General features: G+C 42.7%; 2 protein-coding genes across 2 annotated transcripts; one reads left to right on the top strand and one right to left on the bottom strand.

The window, feature by feature from the left end:
* Positions 1–83: 83 nt before the first annotated feature.
* Positions 84–7,121, bottom strand: blzf1 (basic leucine zipper nuclear factor 1). The gene is made up of 7 exons (XM_030046164.1): positions 6,909–7,121; positions 6,044–6,126; positions 5,241–5,701; positions 3,523–3,722; positions 2,644–2,772; positions 2,294–2,516; positions 84–1,473 (listed from the first exon to the last, which is right to left on the bottom strand). Exons 2-7 carry the CDS (start codon positions 6,060–6,062, stop codon positions 1,288–1,290), a joined length of 1,218 nt encoding a protein of 405 aa, XP_029902024.1. The 5' UTR covers positions 6,063–6,126; positions 6,909–7,121; the 3' UTR covers positions 84–1,287.
* Positions 7,122–7,188: 67 nt separating this feature from the next.
* ercc5 (excision repair cross-complementation group 5) lies at positions 7,189–18,233 on the top strand. The gene is made up of 16 exons (XM_030048479.1): positions 7,189–7,280; positions 7,380–7,472; positions 7,619–7,794; positions 7,912–8,027; positions 8,257–8,358; positions 9,112–9,172; positions 9,334–9,477; positions 9,594–9,804; positions 10,520–11,527; positions 11,616–11,893; positions 13,185–13,304; positions 14,577–14,790; positions 15,663–15,807; positions 16,636–16,836; positions 16,959–17,043; positions 17,452–18,233. Exons 2-16 carry the CDS (start codon positions 7,385–7,387, stop codon positions 18,019–18,021), a joined length of 3,519 nt encoding a protein of 1,172 aa, XP_029904339.1. The 5' UTR covers positions 7,189–7,280; positions 7,380–7,384; the 3' UTR covers positions 18,022–18,233.
* Positions 18,234–18,275: the final 42 nt, after the last annotated feature.

Genomic DNA, 18,275 nt, shown 5'->3' with positions numbered 1-18,275 from the left:
TTCATGCACTGGTGTTTCCCAGACCTGGTTGTCCTTTTCCATGTTGTGTTACAGAGAAATGATTACAAATCAAGACATTTCAGAGGTATAAAATGTTTATTTTGGTCTCTGACATGGAAAACAATCCTACAAAGATAAAATGTTTATCTGTCATTCTACAGCTTGCGTGTGCAGGGACAAGCAATTTTTTTCCCCATACAGATGAAATCAACCAAAATATTATACAGTATGGTTTTAGAAAATCTCAAGTGGCAGGTGCATTATCTTGCAAGATGTTCTATATTAGTGTATTCCAAAGCATAAATAGCAAAACAGAAACAGTATTAAATAATATTGCTCATTCTTTTGTATTATTTTTGCACTCCAAAACAAAGTTAACTCACTGTATAGTGCAAAACTGCCTTGCAGAATTACAGAAATTCTTTCAAATGAATAGAACATAGGCTACATCCATGAAAACAAATCATAATAAATAAAATACTGAGCTGTAACTGAAGCCTAAACAATACCTTTATGAAAAAAACATTTTCAAAAATATAATTCTTTGTATTTGAGCAGCACTAAAATTTTAGTCATACTCTTATGTTGATATCAGTCATGATGTTTTGAACCTCCTTCCTCCTGTGTGTACATGCGCAGTGCACGTGTAGCTGTCTGATAATCTCACTGTGTGTTATAGCTGCAGGAGGAACATTTACAGTAGAGTGCCTGTGAGGCCTCTGGCTCACCTATACACCACATGTCCAGACTGGTTTTTACTTGCATATAGGAAGTTATGGATACAAGTTCAAAACATACAAGCCCAAAGTATTTATGAGCAAACTCCATTAGTGCCACTTATCATGTGATGGCGATGTCATTAACCAAATAATTACTGCTTTCCATGGTTTATACATCATGTTGCAGTGGTGCTCATATTGTCACCACTATCCCATCATGATTACTGAAAGCAAAGGACATCATCATTTTTCTTGTTTAGCAATGTAAAATCAAATGTCAAAACCAGCAGAATAAACAAGATAATTCAAAACTGTCCAGCAGAAAACAAGAATCGTGTCGTGTGCAATAAATCCATGGCGCTGCCACACTGCCATACTAAAATGGCCAGCAGCAGACCTATAGATACTGCATATGTAAGAGAGAGGGAGGGGCTGACTTTTTGGTGTTCACTTGGAGCACCTGTGTTCCCCAGTAAAAGTTCACTTGTGTTCAGACATCAAAATACTTGAAATGAGCTTTGACCCTGTGTGGATGTCAGAGGGGGGTTACGTTGCTGCTCTTTGACCGCTACAGCACGATGATGTCTCCACTGCAGCGCTCACAGCAGTTAAAAGTGATGTTCTCGTAGCGTGTGTATGGGTGAAACCTGCCAATGCTCTTCTTATTGGTCAGAAAGGCCGAGGGGGAAGAGTCACCCAGCGGAGGCTCATCCTTGTCTTCTGAACGGGAAATTGGATCTAAAATCTTCAGCACCTAAGATTGAGAGTGGGAGAGCAGACAAAGTATAAATTTCTGGCTTTAAGGACAAATGTTGGAAGAATGAAATGGCAGCATCCCTGATACATTTTTACAGTGGGTGTGGGGTAACATTAAAAAAACATCAATGATTTTCTGAGTCAGCTCCAGCCAGAGGTACAAGGTAACAGAGTACATTTCCTCAAGCACTGGATTTAGGAATTAATTTGGAGGTATTGGCACTTTGCTTGCACATTTCCTTTTTGGTCAGACTTCATACTTTGGAGGGGAAACACTGGATTTATTACTCCACTACATTCATATATTTATCTGACAGCTGTAGTTAACAGCTGCTTTACAGAATAAGGCGTTACATGCAAAACCTAATAAAATATAATGCATTGGGAATTTAAACTAGCCAATAGGCAGGGTCAACACAGTTGTTAATGGAATTAAATAAGGACCAGAGCCATGGCTTTATTAGACCTACATGGAATGGAACCTTAATTAATTTAATTAATAACAACTGTGTTTACCAAATATTTCATGTCAAAATAGCTGCTGTGAAAAAGGTCTTTTGTATAAGCAGTAATTAAACCCAAATTAAAACATTTAATTTAGGTTATTGCATCAATAATTTGCCAGTCATAAAAATGACTACTTTTACTTGTCATACTTAACTACATTTGACTGCTAAAACTTATATACTCATCTAGAGTAAATTTAAATCATGGCCTTCATGGCCACTTCTGCTTAAGTAAAGGATTTTAGTATTTTTTCCCACCATTGGATACAACACTTGAGATATTGTTAGAAAAGCTGAAAGTTAGGACCACACCTTCTCAGCCATCTTCTCGGCTGGCGTGTTGCACAGCTGCTCCACTGGTGCGCCGCTGCTCTTCACCACGCTGTTGCTGATGTTGCCCAGCAGGTGGGAGTTGATGGCGTCTGCTAGCTTGTGATTGGCTGTGGCCAGCTCACCTGTGCTGAGGGGCTGCGCGCTGGGGTAGTAGGTCTGCTGTCTGCCCCACTGGAGGGACACCAGGAGCTGCTCAAGAGATCTAACAATGGAAACACCAGAAAGTCAGGACGCAGGCTGACAGACTCCAGTCATGAGTATTTGTGCCAACAGCATATTGTATAGGACTCAGTGTGTGCTGTCTTTGCCTTGTGTAGGATGTATGATACCTGTGAGTGAGCAACATATCCCTAGAAAACTCCTCCCTCTCAGACAGCAGGTCCTGAATTGCTCCTTGGGCCTCTCTGGTCTGGCGTTGCAGAGCTGCTCTGGCATTCGTCAGCTCCTCTGCCATCACCCTGGAGAGACAACATTCATCTCAACTGCTCGCTCAGCATAATAACAGTAATGATTTGATTTTTACTGGACTCTGTAGGGAGGGTTCCCACTTTTCCCTGACTTAAGTTTTACATTTCCATGACCTCTATACATGTAAAATTATTTTTTTCCTTGATCAAGATTTTTAACACACCGCAGATTCAGAGGTCCTATTAAAATGTTTTACTCTGCAGGGAAAGTGAACATAACACAAACACAGCAGAAAATAAATTATTGCATTCTATGAATAAGCAGTTAGCCCTGTCTTGGACTTTTCTAAAAAGGACTTTTAAAAATTCCATGACTATCCAGAAATTCCAGGACCCGTGGGAATCTTGTTATTATTTTGTTTATAAAAACTATTTTTCATCAGGGCCTTAATGAAGGCTCAATCGAGCTGACAGGCATTGTTAGGCTATTGTTGTATCATGTATCTAAATGCATGATAAAATACATGAAATGCAACCTCATGCAAAAGGGGAAGAAATACTTCAGTTTTTATTATTTATTTATTTTTCTTGTAAATCCCTATAATCGAACACCCCCGGAGAGTCTATGCAATCTTTTTGTCTGCCTGCTTCCAGCCCCAACAACACCGCAGAGCTTTGATTGCTTTAGAAAGGACAGGAGCTGGTTGTATTCCAACATAAAGCAACTTATCCCTTGCCATCATTCTCTCCATTTCCATCCATTTCAACGTATCACACACGTTCACTCTATCCACTACATACCTGCTGGCCAGGAACTTGCTCCTCCAAACATCACACTGGATGCTCATGCGTTCCAGCTGCTCTGCCGTGTGCGCCAGACTCCTGCCCAGGGCCTCGTTCTCCAAAATCAGCTGATTCTTCTCCCGTGCCAGACGCTCAAAGTGGTACTGCAGGTCATCACCAACAGACGCTACCAGTAGTTTCTTTAGCTCACGGTTCACCTGGCACATGGGGAGAATGGTGGAAACTGTAAATAGACTGAAAATTCATCACCTGATTAGAATGAACAAAGTCCGAAGAAACCATTACAATTACAGAAAAAACTTTCCATATATCATAATATAAGTAGGGCTGGGTGATATGGACAAAATATCACAACATTTTTGACCAAATACCTTGATATTGATACTGCGAGGATTGTGTGGCTGACTGTTGGTGCTTTCACCAAATGTTTACACAAGAGATTCTGATAAAAAAAAAAATAGTGAGTGATGTGTGTATCATGACCAAACAGGTAAATAACATAACTAGAACAGTCAAATAAGTTCAGGAAATTACATCCCTTCACTGTTTACAACATATTTTTTACGGAAATGACAACATATATGCTATGTCAAATCCCAGACGATATATCTGGTCTCATACTACATCAGTATAGTAGCAATATTTTGTCCAGCCCTAAATATAGGTGTCAAATAAGCGCTGTTATTACTCTGTATCACCCACTGAAACTGATCCTAGAATGGATTGCAGAGCAAACTGGTGTTTCAAAGGCAAAACTGCTACAAAATATTCCCACAGAAACAATGGAAATTATCCAGAACATTGTAGATTGATGTAGCTTTCTGCTGCATTGTTTGCATATGGTGGTAACTGGCCTAAAACCATATTGTAAACAGGAATGAATGTGACTGGGAGGAGCACATGTTTAATATCAATCAATCAATCAATCAATCAAACTTTATTTATAGAGCACTTTTCATGCCAAAGGAGCAGCCCAAACTGCTTTACATAAAAACAATGCAACACATAAAAACTATACAACAAACAACAGACACAAGATATATCCCCCCCTTCACACACACACACACACACACACACACACACACACACACACACACACACACACACAAATTTAAAAACACTAAGGAATTAAAAACACTGAGGAAACGCTATCCTACACTTGCCACTACACTCAAGTGAGGAAACACTAGAGAGAAGATAACCCATATTAAAGACTAAAATTCAGTAAATATCAATAAAAATAAATAAATAAATAAAAGTAGATAAAATAAATACAATTCAGTTAAAGGCAGGACTAAAATGGTAAAATAATCCAATAAATAAAATTCAATTGAAAACCAGTCTAAAAAAAAAGGTAAAATAAATAAACAGACAAGTAAATAATAAAATAAATAAAATTCAGTTAAAAACCAGACTAAAAGGTCAAAAATATTAAATAAATAAAAAAATCGTAAAATAACATTTAATTAAAAGCCAAACTAAAAAGGTAGGTCTTGAGTTTGCTTTTAAAAATGTCCACATTCTCTATTTTCCTCAGGTCCTCAGGCAAACTGTTCCTCAAACGTGGGCCATAATGGTAAAATGAGGCCTCACCATATGTTTTGGTTAAAACTTTTGGGATACTTAAAAGGGCGCTGCCTGAAGACCTGAGATATAATAACCTATATAATGACCTAATATCTAAATAAACCAACTGCAGGATAGGTGTGCCTTACCTCTGTCTGCACTCGGAGCTGATTGGAAAGGCCCTCTTTGTCTTGTAGCAGCCTACGTTCAGAGTTCTGCAGCTTCTCTAGCGCTCCTCTCCAGTCCTCCACCAGAGGGGGGGAGTGAGAACCTTGCTCTTCGGCCTGCTGCCCAGCCTCCCCCTTCCCCTCCGCAGGCCCTGCACGTCCACTCCGGCTGATGGCAGCACGTGGGACAACAATCCGTACGGCCTCCACCTCTGTGCAGGCTTCTCGACTCACCTTACCCAGGTGGAGCACCCCACAGGGCTGAGGAGCGGTGGGGGGAGCAGTGTGGGTAGATTTGGGGCTGTGTTTGGGGCTGGCCACCTTCAGGAGAGGAACTGCAGCTGGTCCCGTTGGCTGTGTATCTGTGATAATCTCCATGACAGCCGGTGGTTTGTCAGTTTCCATGCCGTCACCGGGGCCTCTCACCGGCACATGAGCAGAATCTGGAAAAAAACACAGACAAAGGGCTCAGTCTCAGGTTAACTACATTTACTTGAGAGCTGCAGCCTTTTTCTTATTAGCAGTTTGTGAAAGGTAAATTGAGTCAGAGCTGCCAGCTCACTAACCTCCTCCTATTAAGAGCTGGAGACAGAGAGAGAAATAAAGAGTATGGAGTGTACCAAGAGTCATCCTGTAATGAATCAAACTCATCTCAAACCATAACAGCAAGAATTTCATCAGGTCTGCTCATCAGTCTGCTGCGACTGGCTGAACACAGGCAGAGAATGTAGATAACAGTCCATGAAATGTAAACACTTGGTGCTGCAAACACAAACAGTCCATACCTCTCACAGCAGCGGTCATGGTGGCAGTGGGTGACCTCAGAAGAGAGATGGTAGACGAGATGGGTGCCACTTGGCTTTTTCACCTATGACAATTTAAAAAAAAAAAAAAAAAAAGGCAAAAGACGACTTTGTTAACACTTCTAACTTGAAAGTGATGGTGAATTTGTGAAAATCTCTCCCATAGCTTGAAACCAGAGAACAAGAGACGTCAGAAACATGTAAAGCCATCACTATCATTCCGATGACAGATCTGGAGCTGCTGCACTGACAATAAATAATAAATGGGAAATTGACTTTGTTAACCCAAAGTAATACACTACCAGTTTGAATCCATACCAATATTATTACTGCAGTGTTGAACCCAGGGAATAAACCACTATCCTTACAGCCTCCTCTGGGTCTGCTCAGCCACATTATTATGCTTCATGTTAAAATACATTAGTGATTGGACCGTTGCTGATATTTTTTTTTTATTATTATTATTTTATTTTAGCTGTAAAATTCAAACTGTAAACTACACCAACGAATTGTGTGTGACCGCCAACGTTATTGTTACAGAGGAGATTTTTAACTGCCATGTCAGTGCAACTGTGATAGGAGTTTTGTCTGTCTGTGGGTGACATTTTGTCCTTAGAAACAGTCAACTAACTTGTTGTTACTGATTAACGACACACGCTAACGTTGGCTAGCCACATGCTAACGTTAGCCGAAATTTAAAAAGCAGCGCTGGCGGAGGAAAACACAGCGGGTAACGTGAGTTAGACGGCTAAAATCATTTCATTCAAGCTACACACACGCTGAGACATGTTCCCCACAGTAACAGTGATTCAGTTCTGAGAAAGAGACATAATTTTGGCTAACATACCGTCAAAGAGTGAGCCCCTTCTCCACCGCTAACTCCGCTTGAGCGGCAGGCAGTTTGTTTGGTCGCCGGTAACCGGACACAGTTGGTGTGTGAGTTGGCAGCAGCGGCGCTGAAAGGTTTCGTCAACACATAGCTGATCCTGAATCTGTGCTGTGTTATCCTGGCTATACTCTCTGAGCAGCTAAGTGTTTAAAAAATCTGTTTTGAGACCAGAGAGTGGGAGCTGGAGGTGTAACAGTTAAATACAACCGGCGTAACGCAGGCGGAACTGTCAGTAGTAGTTAATGGTTTGCTCTACGGACACAAATATTGTTGCCATCAATGGAAAAAGTGCCTTTATGTTATGTCAGTTTTGTGCTGTCGACTGAACTGGTTGGTATTAGAAAAAACGCTTGAGAAAATGCACAAACGCGCTTAGCGCAGCTTATCATTGCAGCGGGTATTTACTTTATGTGGGGTCGTTTTTTACAGTTACCATGGGAGTGCACGGGCTGTGGAGGCTGCTGGAGAGCACAGGGAGGCCCATCAACCCAGAGACCCTGGAGGGCAAGATCCTAGCTGTGGGTATCCTCACTTAGTGCTTATCCTGTGTTTTGTGTGGGCTCCCAGCTTTATATCTTTGTCATCTCTCTCTGTGAAGTCTTCCTGTTGGTGTGGGGTGAAGTGTTCAGTGTGAAACCACAGAGTAAACCTTAACTAGGGGCTTTCAGACATCAGTATCTGGCTGAACCAGGCAGTGAAGGGTGTGAGGGACCGTGAGGGGAACAGTGTCCACAACGCCCACCTCCTCACACTCTTCCACCGCATCTGCAAGCTCCTCTTCTTCCGCATCAGGCCAGTCTTTGTATTTGATGGTGACGCGCCGCTGCTGAAGAAGCAGACTCTGGTAGGCACCGACAGGCGTTGCATATTTCTTTAAAATGCTACAGAGCCGATACAGGTAAATGAAGGTGCAGTTCCCTGCTTGTCGTATTGTTAACGTAACCTGTGGTGTTTCCTGCAGGCCCTGAGGAGACAGAGGAAGGAGGAGTTAAGCCGTGAGTCCAGACAGACCAATGAGAAACTCCTCAAGACATTCCTAAAGAGACAAGCCATCAAAGCTGCACTTGGAGACCGCAGGTACGAGACAGGGATGATAAAGAGGAGACACGATTAAAATGTTGAGTGGTTAAACAGCCTGCCTGTTGAAACGCATGAAATGACCAAGGAACAAATCCTGCTAGAGTGTGTCTCTCATACTCCATGCTTCTCTCTACTACCTCACTGTCCAAACAAAAAATGAAGATACTACAAGATTGCACATTCACTGGTTGTGTCTGAACCGTGCCCCTTGTTTTTCTGTGTACAGTAAGGATCCTCTGCCCAGCATCTCCAGTGTGAGGAGAGATGAGGTTGACGACCTTTACGTTCTCCCAGCCCTGCCACCTGCAGAGGACAATGACAAGAACAGGTCAGTGTCCTGCAGGCGGTTAGTATTTGTATTTGTATTTATTTTATTTAAAAGACAACACACATTAATCAGCATTTATGTAAATGTGTCAGTGTTAGCCAGCAGGCTCGTTTTCAACCACAGTCCTTGACCATCATTTAGTGGCAAGTACATTCTTTCAGAGTTTGTGTAGTTCACATAGACTGTGCTGACATGCAGGCTCTGAAAGTGTCATCTGGGCACCAGAGAGTCAACTTTATTTGGAGCTCTTACTCACTGTTACCGTCTCAAAGGGCTGTACAGGCCCACAGTTGGTAGTTTATAGAAAACAAAATGACGCCCCCTGACCTGAACCTTCACAACAGGCAGATGTTATTCCCACCACCTTCCCCTTTTGACCCATCAACATGAAAACTTAATCAGCTCTTTCTTGGTCTTTGTGCAAACCCATTCATGACATTTACCATATCCTGCTAACAAACAAACAGTCTGAATGAGGTGAAAACATAACCCCCATCCTACTTCATAAGCAGAGATAATTATTAGCTCAAATCAAATACAGTCAATCCATTAAACAAAACTAAAAAGTATTCAGTGTTGTTTATAATACTGTACATATTGGTGCATGTTTTCTTTGATTTTTAGCTTTCAGAGTAGAATAAATAAGTGAAAAACCACACAGGAGGCTAGAGAGCTTTTCAGCGTCTAAAAAAACAAACAAACAAAAAAAACAATGATCGCTCTTCTGTTCTGCCATTTTCTTCCCTCATATAGTTCAGAAGAGGAGGAAGAGAAAGCGTTGGAGGAGATGGCTGACAGCTACAACATGTACCAGGTAACATTAACACACATGTAAGGAAAGACGCCAGATCGGCTTATGTAAAAAGAATCGGAAATGATAAGGTCTTGTAATCCGGGCTAAGGGGAACGTTAATCTATGTGAGGTGCACTCTGATAAATGATATTTGAAGCCAGATCTTCCTGACTGTGTCTCAGGGGGATTTGTATGAAGACCCCAACTCAGTGGACATCAACTCTGAGGAGTTTGCCAGCCTTCCTGCTGAAATGAAACACGAGATCCTCAAAGACATGAAAGAGTTTACCAAGAGACGGCGAACCATGTACCACAAACCTCCAGAGGTGATATTAATACCCACTCTCTCGCTCTCACACACACACACAGACACATACACACACATAGAGAGACATCTTCCCTACTTTCCTCAGTGACTCTTTGTTTTTTTTTTGTCCCACAGCATTCAGGAGATTTCTCTCAGTACCAGCTGGCCGGCCTGCTGCAGAGGAACAAGCTGAACCAGCGTCTGGAGGGTGTGGAGCGAGAGATGAGCGAGCGGAGTGCTGGCAGCGCTCCGCAGATCCACAAAGAGGATGGAGACCAAAAGAACCACAGTGTAGAGTCACACAGACTGGTATCAGAGGACCATGCCCACTATATACTTATTAAAGGTGAGGTAGTTTTGTTGATGATATTTTACAGTCACCAGTAAGTTTCATCAGGAGGACGAGACTGTCCTTCTTTCGGGGCCAAACAGAAATTTGAAGTTGACTACACCACACCAGCCACTGGTCTTTTGCCTTCACTGGGCTGTTGTTTAGTGTCCGTGACCGACTGTCATCTGTAGTTTTTGCAGTGTGTCCATCACTGCTGGTACTTGGCAGCCCTTTGTCAGATTAATCATTTAAAAGAGTGTTTTCTGACTGGCTGTTTAAGCAAAACAGGCAATGAGAAACGGGAATCAGGTTGTGTTGTTTTGTGCTAACTAGCTACCTATTGATAATGTGCCAGCTGCAACCTCTCATCAAACACTGATTGATTTGTATAGCAAACCTGTTTGAGCAGATTCACAATCATGTGAAAACTCAGGACTATAGCTAGTTTGCTTCAATATCTTTCCGTGATTCTGAGGCTTCTGGGTTGTTTTTGCAGTACAAATAAAAACCACTGCCCCCTCCTGTTATGGAGAATTAATAATATGTCTCTCATGTAGGTGCAAAACGTATGCGCATGTTGGCCCTTAGCTGTTATATTTGTAGTGTGTTCAAGGATTTTTTTAGGAGGTGACATGCAGCAATGCAAAATGAAGTAACATTGGCCTCATTTCAGTGAAAGTTCTGTGAAATCAGCTTGGTGTGTCCATAACGCTTGCCTTTTGTTGCTCAGGCTCCACAAAGAGTGAGAGGGCTCCTGAGAGCCAACCTGTGGCTCCACCATGGTCTGGTGGCCCCCTGTCAGGCAGCAGGAGGCGAGGAGCAGATAGACCTGAGCCTCTGTGGCGTCCCGTCTGTGAGGAGGAGGAAGAGGACGGCCCCTCTTCCTCTGCTGAACCAAAACCCTCTGCTTCGAAACCTACCATTTCTTCTCAGGGTGACACATTGCCCCCCTCGCCTCGCACACTGAAGGCCATCCAGGCTGCCATGGGTGACAGTTCAGATGAGGAGAAAGAGGACCAAGAGAAGAGAGCTGGCAGTGTGTCCCCTCGTACTTTACTGGCCATCCAACAAGCTCTGGCTGAGGAGGACGATGGTGTAGCTGAAAGTAGGACTCATATTGACAACTCACCCACCGACCTGAAGGCATATCGTCAGCATCCCGCACCACAAGTGGTCATCAGCAGCTCAGAAGAAGAGAGAGAAGCTGATGATGACCCATCTCTCATCAATTCTCAAGCCAGTGGGAGCTTATCAGGCCAAGATGTACATGTCAGAGATCATTTGTTGGACAGTAGCTCTGAGGATGAGATAGTGGAGGTGATAGCACAGAGAAACAAAGCACTTCGCAACTCTGCAGCACTAGAGCACCCTAACAGACGATCTGAAAGAGAGCCGCAGAGTGTGAGAGAGGCATTGAAGTCACAGGAGCAGATAAAAGAAGGAGACTTGACAGAAAGAGAAATAGGGAGACGGTGTAGAGCAGAGGAAGTGGGAGAAGTGGAAAGAAGAGAAGTAGGGCATGGATGGATTGCTGAGAGCCTGGATCATGATCAAGAGGAGCATTCAGGTCAATCTCAGGGCGCTGCCGCCCATCAGAGGCTCTCCAACATCAATCTCTCAGCTCATATACAAAGAGAGCCTCTCAACGCAGAGCAGAGGAGTGAGGAGACCATCAAAATACAAGATAGGACAAACGGAGACGTGAAAACGGAGGACAGCGATCAGAGTGACTCAGAAGGTAACAGATGTTAAAGAACAGGCTCACGTAGTATTTCTTTAACAAGTAGATGTTAACCAGAAATGCTTTGTTTGATGTGTTTTCGCAGAGAGTTTCATTGAGGTGTCAAATGGAGAAGAGGAAGAAGGGCATGCAGAAGATTTGCCCAGAGACATGAGCGGAATAGTCTCCCCAGGCGAGGTCAATGAAGTCAGGAACAAGACGGAAGAAAAGCAGGAGGAGAGCTTGACCAGTACCTCAGTCGCTTTGAAATCAGAGGAACTGGAGGACAAAAAGGCTCAGATTGAAGAGAGAGCGCCGGAGGAGAGCACAGAGACAGATTCTAGCTCAACACCTGCCATCAATGAATGGGAACACTTTGATGTTGTAAGTATTTCCAATAGGGGTGTGAATTTTTTATTTTTTATTTTTTTTTTTTTTTTTGGCCAAACAGAGATTCAGTGTGATCCATGATTTACTGGTTGGTGATTCGATTTAAGAGCAGTTTAAATTTTTTGCAACAAGACAATTTGATTTGAGTTTGTAAGCCAAGTCTCGATTCAATTCTGTATTTTTGGCAACAATTTTCTATTCATTAAATAAATAGGCGCAATAACTTTAGACTATGCTTTTTCTTCTGACATGTGACAAAAAACAGATAACTGCATTATTTATTTTAAAAATAGAATTATTGACAAAAAGTTGCAATTTATAATGTGATGTTAGATCACCACAATCTTTTATTTATGTAGCAGTTTAGTGTGTGTCGTATCAGTTCAGGCCAGTCAGACCAATCCTCTCCATTCGATTGTTTTAGCAGATCGACGCAGTTGAATTGACAAAATGTCTAATCATGCCTTCAATGCAATAAATGAATCGTTACACTGCTAATTTCCAGTACTGCTGTCATGATACCACAGTTTTGACTTCATTACTAGCACTCCATTTAATATCTACAGCTCAGTGCTACTAGGATAACACAGCAGACAAGAAAACACATCAAGCAGTGTTTTGCCACACTTGCAACAGCTTCGTAGCAACTTCTGCACAGAGTTTTTGATGCTGGTTGCATGTTCATTTTTGCCTGCTCTGTAAGTGCTGTAGTTTTATATGTCCTTCCTGGAACCGGTTTTGTTACCCGGTCCAGCCTGACTGGGACCCAGTTCAAGATGTTGACTGTTTGACACTTGCTTTATTTTCAAGGTGTTGGACCTTGGCTGCTGCAGTGTGCTGTCAGGAGCCAAACACTGCTTTTGTCTCTCTTGAAATCCTCATCTCCTCTTTGAACTATCCTCATGTGCAAGTGTATGTTTTTTAGGTGATGTTGGTGGAAGTTTTTGCCTTTAATGAAATTTAGTCTTTTGCAGTGGTATTAATGTGGCAACTCTAATCTCCCAGACAGGATAAATGAAGTGCTCCCTGAATAAGCTGCACCTGTACGGCCTAAGGAGTTGAAACGAGGAAAAAAAAAAAAGAATCCTCATTGTTGCTGAGATTTTCCGTTTCCTGTCTCTTGAAACGGGGCAGCATAATGACAAATTAGAATTGCATTTGTCTTTTGAAAGAAGAGTTTGAACACTTGTACTGCTGAACACATCAGGGTTCTTCAGTAGTTCAGTAGTGTGTGTGTGTTGTGTGTGTATGTTTGAAACGCGGCTGATGCTGTGTTGTGCTGCAGGACGAGTTGGAGGCGCTGGAGAGCTCGCTGCAGGTTGAGCAGAGCAACCTGAAGGAGCAGAAACAGCATCAGGAGAGGATGGCTACCACAGTCAGTGGACAGATGTACCTGGAGAGCCAGGTGTGTTAAAGGCACTGTTTACATGCACACACACAGGGTTGGACCCAACACCACTTGGTCAGTGCTGACTCTGAATTTGAATCTTTAGTTGAATACTTCAACACTGAAGGCAAAAATACCCTTTTTCTGACTTACCTAGACTGAAACAAGATGTTCGATACCATTTTCACCTCTGCATATCCAGTTATGGGTCCCTATGGGTAGCATTTGTGTTAGCTTAGCATAAAGACTTGAAGTCTATGGGAGTTGTTAGCCTATTCAGGGCTTTTGTTATCGGATACTAGTCTTTTAACCTGATCTACATCAATACCAATACCAGTATCAGTATTGGTGCATCCCTATGCACATGCAGACACATGCAACCACATAAGCATACATATGTGCACACATACACACACATACATATCAGCATCACCACAGATGCACCTCAACAAAATAATTGAAAAATTATAAGCAGATACAATTTATAATCGTAAAAGTAAAATAAAAATGAACTTGTTAAAAAAACACATGTATGCCCACACACACACACACACACACACACACACATACTCTCTGTTTGGACTGAGATATGATGACCCAAAGCAGGTGTGTGTCAGTCTTTGTGGAATGGGCGATGTCTCAGGATAAAATTGTTTCTGGCTTAACCCTGGCCTCTGCCAAACCCGTTTATAGCATTGACGTGCAGTCAGTGTTACTTCAGCATCCCTGCTGTGTGTGTGTGTATGAGTGTGTGTGTGTGTGTCACTCACTGTAAGAGTCACAGTCAGTGTTTTCTCTGTCACAAAATCTCCGCTGTCCTGCAAAGTGTGGGAACTTCATCTGCCCCCCGTCACCCTGCGTTTTTTAATAATGAGCTGTTAAGACAGCACATAATTCATAATGCCATCTGAAATGACACGATTAATAGAACGAGTTAAAGCCGCAAAAACAGCCTGGCATTGACTGACACAAATTGTAAAGTAAGACCATGGTCGAAATCCTGGTTGTAAACCTTGCAGATAGTGTCTTTGTCAACTAATCTCTAGCACAAGAAAGTGAAAAAAAAAACTTCAAGTGGCCTTAAGACAACAGTTTCATAATCCTGTTTACCTGCTTTCTCTGTGTTGAGTATTTTGTTCTTCTGTGAACAACAAACATCCAAACTTCTAATTCAGATGAAACAAATAATACATGGGCTGATGTTGACTGTCAAAACCATGGCCTTTCCTGTATGCTGTTTTTGACTCTTCTCATTTTTGATCTTATTTCGGGGCGACTCTGCTGCAACAGGAGCTGCTGCGGTTGTTTGGCATGCCGTTCCTGGTGGCTCCGATGGAGGCTGAGGCTCAGTGTGCGGCGCTGGACCGTGCCGACCAGACCCACGGGACCATCACAGACGACTCAGACGTCTGGCTTTTTGGAGGGCGACACGTCTACAAGAACTTCTTCAGCCAGAACAAATATGTCGAACACTACCAGTACATCGACGTGCAGAACCAGCTGGGTCAGTGTCAGCTGGCTCAAATCTACATCAAAGATTTCGAAGCATTTTGAAACAAACATTTTGAATCTCTTTAAGTTCAGTGAGAGTTTCTCGATGAAATACAGAACAGTCATTACAGAACGGAGTTGGTAATGCGGTCCACTTTGTGCCCTGTCTGTGTTACCAAATCCTTTGAACATCATGTTTCTCTCTTATACTGCCCATTTGTAAACTTAGACCTGTCATCAACTATGTTTAACTGCAGATAGGGTAGTTTGTCTCTTTTGGTTGTTAAATTGGTGTTAAATTTAATTTCAGAATCATGAATTTTGATTTTCGAATCTTGCAAATATCCTGATGTGTGTGTGTGTGTGTGTGTGTGTGTGTGTGTGTGTGTGTGTGTGTGTGTGTGTGTGTGTGTGTGTGTGTGTGTGTGTGTGTGTGTGTGTGTGTGTGTGTGTGTGTGTGTGTGTGTCTGATCTGTCTGCCTGTCTTTGTATATGGGAGATTATGTACTGTCCCTCCTATGATTTAGAGCTACAGAATGATACATTTATATAATTAACATACCAGCTCAGACACAGTCTTGTGGCTGTGGTTGAAGGTAGTGTGTGATCGGGTGCTTTTCAACTTGTGGAAATGGGAGATGTGGGTGTTAAACGTGTGCTAGGGTAAGATACCGCAGTGCTAATCTGAGCAGTTTATGTAGCACATAGCAGAGGCAGGTGTGTTTGTGATGACAGACGGGCTATCAGCAACCAGACTACTGAGTGCACAGGACTTTTAATGACTTATTTCCCCAGGGAAATTAATGGCTGGAGTTCAGTTTCAGCCTCGTTTTCCTTCTCGCCTCATCTCCTGCCTCACGTCCTCCCCGCCCTCCTCTGTCCCAGGTCTGGACAGGACCAAGCTGATCAACCTGGCCTACCTGCTGGGCAGTGACTACACAGAGGGTGTCCCAGGGGTCGGTTACGTCACTGGCATGGAGATCCTCAACGAGTTCCCTGGGCCTGGTTTGGAACCACTCACACAGTTCAGGTGTGTGTGCATGTTTGTGTGTCATGGTTCAGAAAATTTATTCTCTTCATTTTCAAAAGCTATAAATCTTTCACCACTAAAACTGTTCATGTTGGCTCACTGGCCAGACATCAGAAGGAGGAGAAGAAGGCAAAATGTTGATATTTGACAAAATATATAATGTTGCGTGCAGGTTTCTTCTCCTCCATAAATAAAAAGATGACAAGGAGTGCTGCCAGTGGGTTCATGTTGTAATAACTGGGTGCTCTTTAGTCTAAGGGCTATAGAGTCAGATGAAAAAAAAGAAGTAAAGACTACTGCAGCTCCTTTTTTAAGTATCAAAATGCAAAAGACTTGAATCGGATCATAAAAGCATTAAAAAATAGTAACCTGTTTCAGCCACAAGGCCTTCATCAGGTTACTTGTGAATTTTAGTATCCTGTCTTTTGCATTTTGACACTTAAAAGAGGAGTTGCTTTGGTCTTTACTTCATGTGTTTCAATTAGTGTTCATCATTCAAGGATCAGTTGTTTTATTAATCAACAGCCACAAGGACAAGGAAATTGAAATGTTTTAGTACTGCTGATATTGAGATGTTTCAAACATTTATTAATTGTGAGAGCTTAAATTACAGTATGCAGTTAAGCACAATAAATTATGCACCCCTAATTGATCCGAGTCCTCATTGTGTCTGTATATGTTCGAACTGGGACTTCTTTTACTCCTTTGTACTAAATCGCTCACTTTCTGTTGAATGAAATGTTGGTTTCTGTCTCAGCGCTCACAACAGCTGAGGATTTTTACAGGCTTGTTTGTTTTATTGGCCTGTTTTCTGTCTCTACCCTGCAGTGAATGGTGGTCCGATGCCCAGAAGAGCAAGCGCTTGGTGTCTGACCCGCGGGACTCCAAGGTCAAAAAGAAACTGAGGGACTTGAAACTGCAGCCGGGGTTCCCCAACCCTGCTGTGGCCCAGGCCTACCTGCAACCTGCTGTCGACCCATCAGACAGCTCCTTCAGCTGGGGACGCCCGCAAGTGGACATGATCAAAGAATATCCTCTGTGTGTGTGTGTGTGTGTGTGTGTGTGTGTGTGTGTGTGTGTGTGTGTGTGTGTGCGCACGTGCATGTGAGTGGGTGTTTTTGAGGGTGTGTGTTTTCCTTAACCATTCTTACATTCTGTCTGAGTCGTTTTGGCTGGAGCAGTCAGAAGACACAGGAGACTCTCCAGCCCGTTCTCAAACAGCTCAACACCCAGCAGGTAACTGAAAGAATCACCTGTTTAGACTAGACTTATCACTTATGACTATATTGCTTTTAAAGAGAGGCAGATTTTTAACCCTTTGCAAGCCAGGGGCCTGGGGTGACCTTGCAAGTAGGTGAATAATATTCTGCATGGAGTTTGCTTAGTTGTTGTTTTGTTTTGAAACATAAATTCTCAAAGAATTTATGTTTCATGATTTATGGCATTATACATACATATATAACTGTGGCTGTGTTCTGCTGCTTGAGTGTCTTTCTTCTTGTAGCTACTATATACAATTATGTGCCACTTAAATACTGCTGTGTAAAGGTTGCAAAACCTTTGTCTCCTGTGTGACTGTGCAGTCTTGAAAAAGGCAAAGCAGTCAGTTTAATTTGTACCATGTGTTCCTCTGCCTCGTTGCAGACTCAGCTGCGGATCGACTCGTTCTTTCGCATGGAGCAGCAGGAGAAGCAGGCGATCCGCAGCCAACGACTCCGCCGTGCAGTCACCTGCCTGAAGAGAAAGGAACGAGAAGGAGGAGGCCAGGAGGAAGAAGAGGACATTGATGGCGATGAGGAGAACAAAACTCTTTCTCCATCCAAACCTAAGAAAGGGAAGACAGTAAGCCAGAGTCAGAAGAGAGGAGGAGGAGGAACACGGGAGAATGGGTCAAGCTCTATGGCAGGAGGAGGGTTTTTGGGCTCTGAGGTGATTGTTGAATCACCTCTCAGTTCTCTGAAGGACATCACCAGCACCAGCCATGAGAGCGAGTCCCTCTCTGTGCCTAAAAAGGACGTCCCTCAACGTAAGACTATCCCACAGAAGGCAAGACAGAGCAGCGGCAGCAGCAGCAGCTCTGATGAGGACAGTGATGGCAATAGTGAAGTTGCCATGGTAACTGCTCGATCTGTGTTTGAGGGCAGTCGACGAGGCCGTGGCACGAGAAATGCAAGAGGAAGAGGAAGGGGAAGGGGCAGGGGGAAGAAATTATGAGAAAAGGAACTCTGAGTCTCAGTGATCATTATAGTAATATGACACCCTGAAGTAAAGTATGAAATGTTGCATTTGATATTTATTTTCTTATTTTGTCCAGAGACAAGTGTGGAAGCAAAATGATGTATTTTCTAAACTCACGGTGAATTGAGCTGATGAACTGTATTTATAGTAACATTATTATTGTTATTATTAAATATTTTTGAACAATATTTGTGTGTTTGAAAAAGTTTTATACATACCAATAGAAACCT

Source organism: Myripristis murdjan, chromosome 3 (genome assembly GCF_902150065.1).
Source record: "Myripristis murdjan chromosome 3, fMyrMur1.1, whole genome shotgun sequence".
In the NCBI taxonomy this organism is placed as follows: domain Eukaryota; kingdom Metazoa; phylum Chordata; class Actinopteri; order Holocentriformes; family Holocentridae; genus Myripristis; species Myripristis murdjan.
This window is presented reverse-complemented; position numbering and strand designations above follow the sequence as displayed.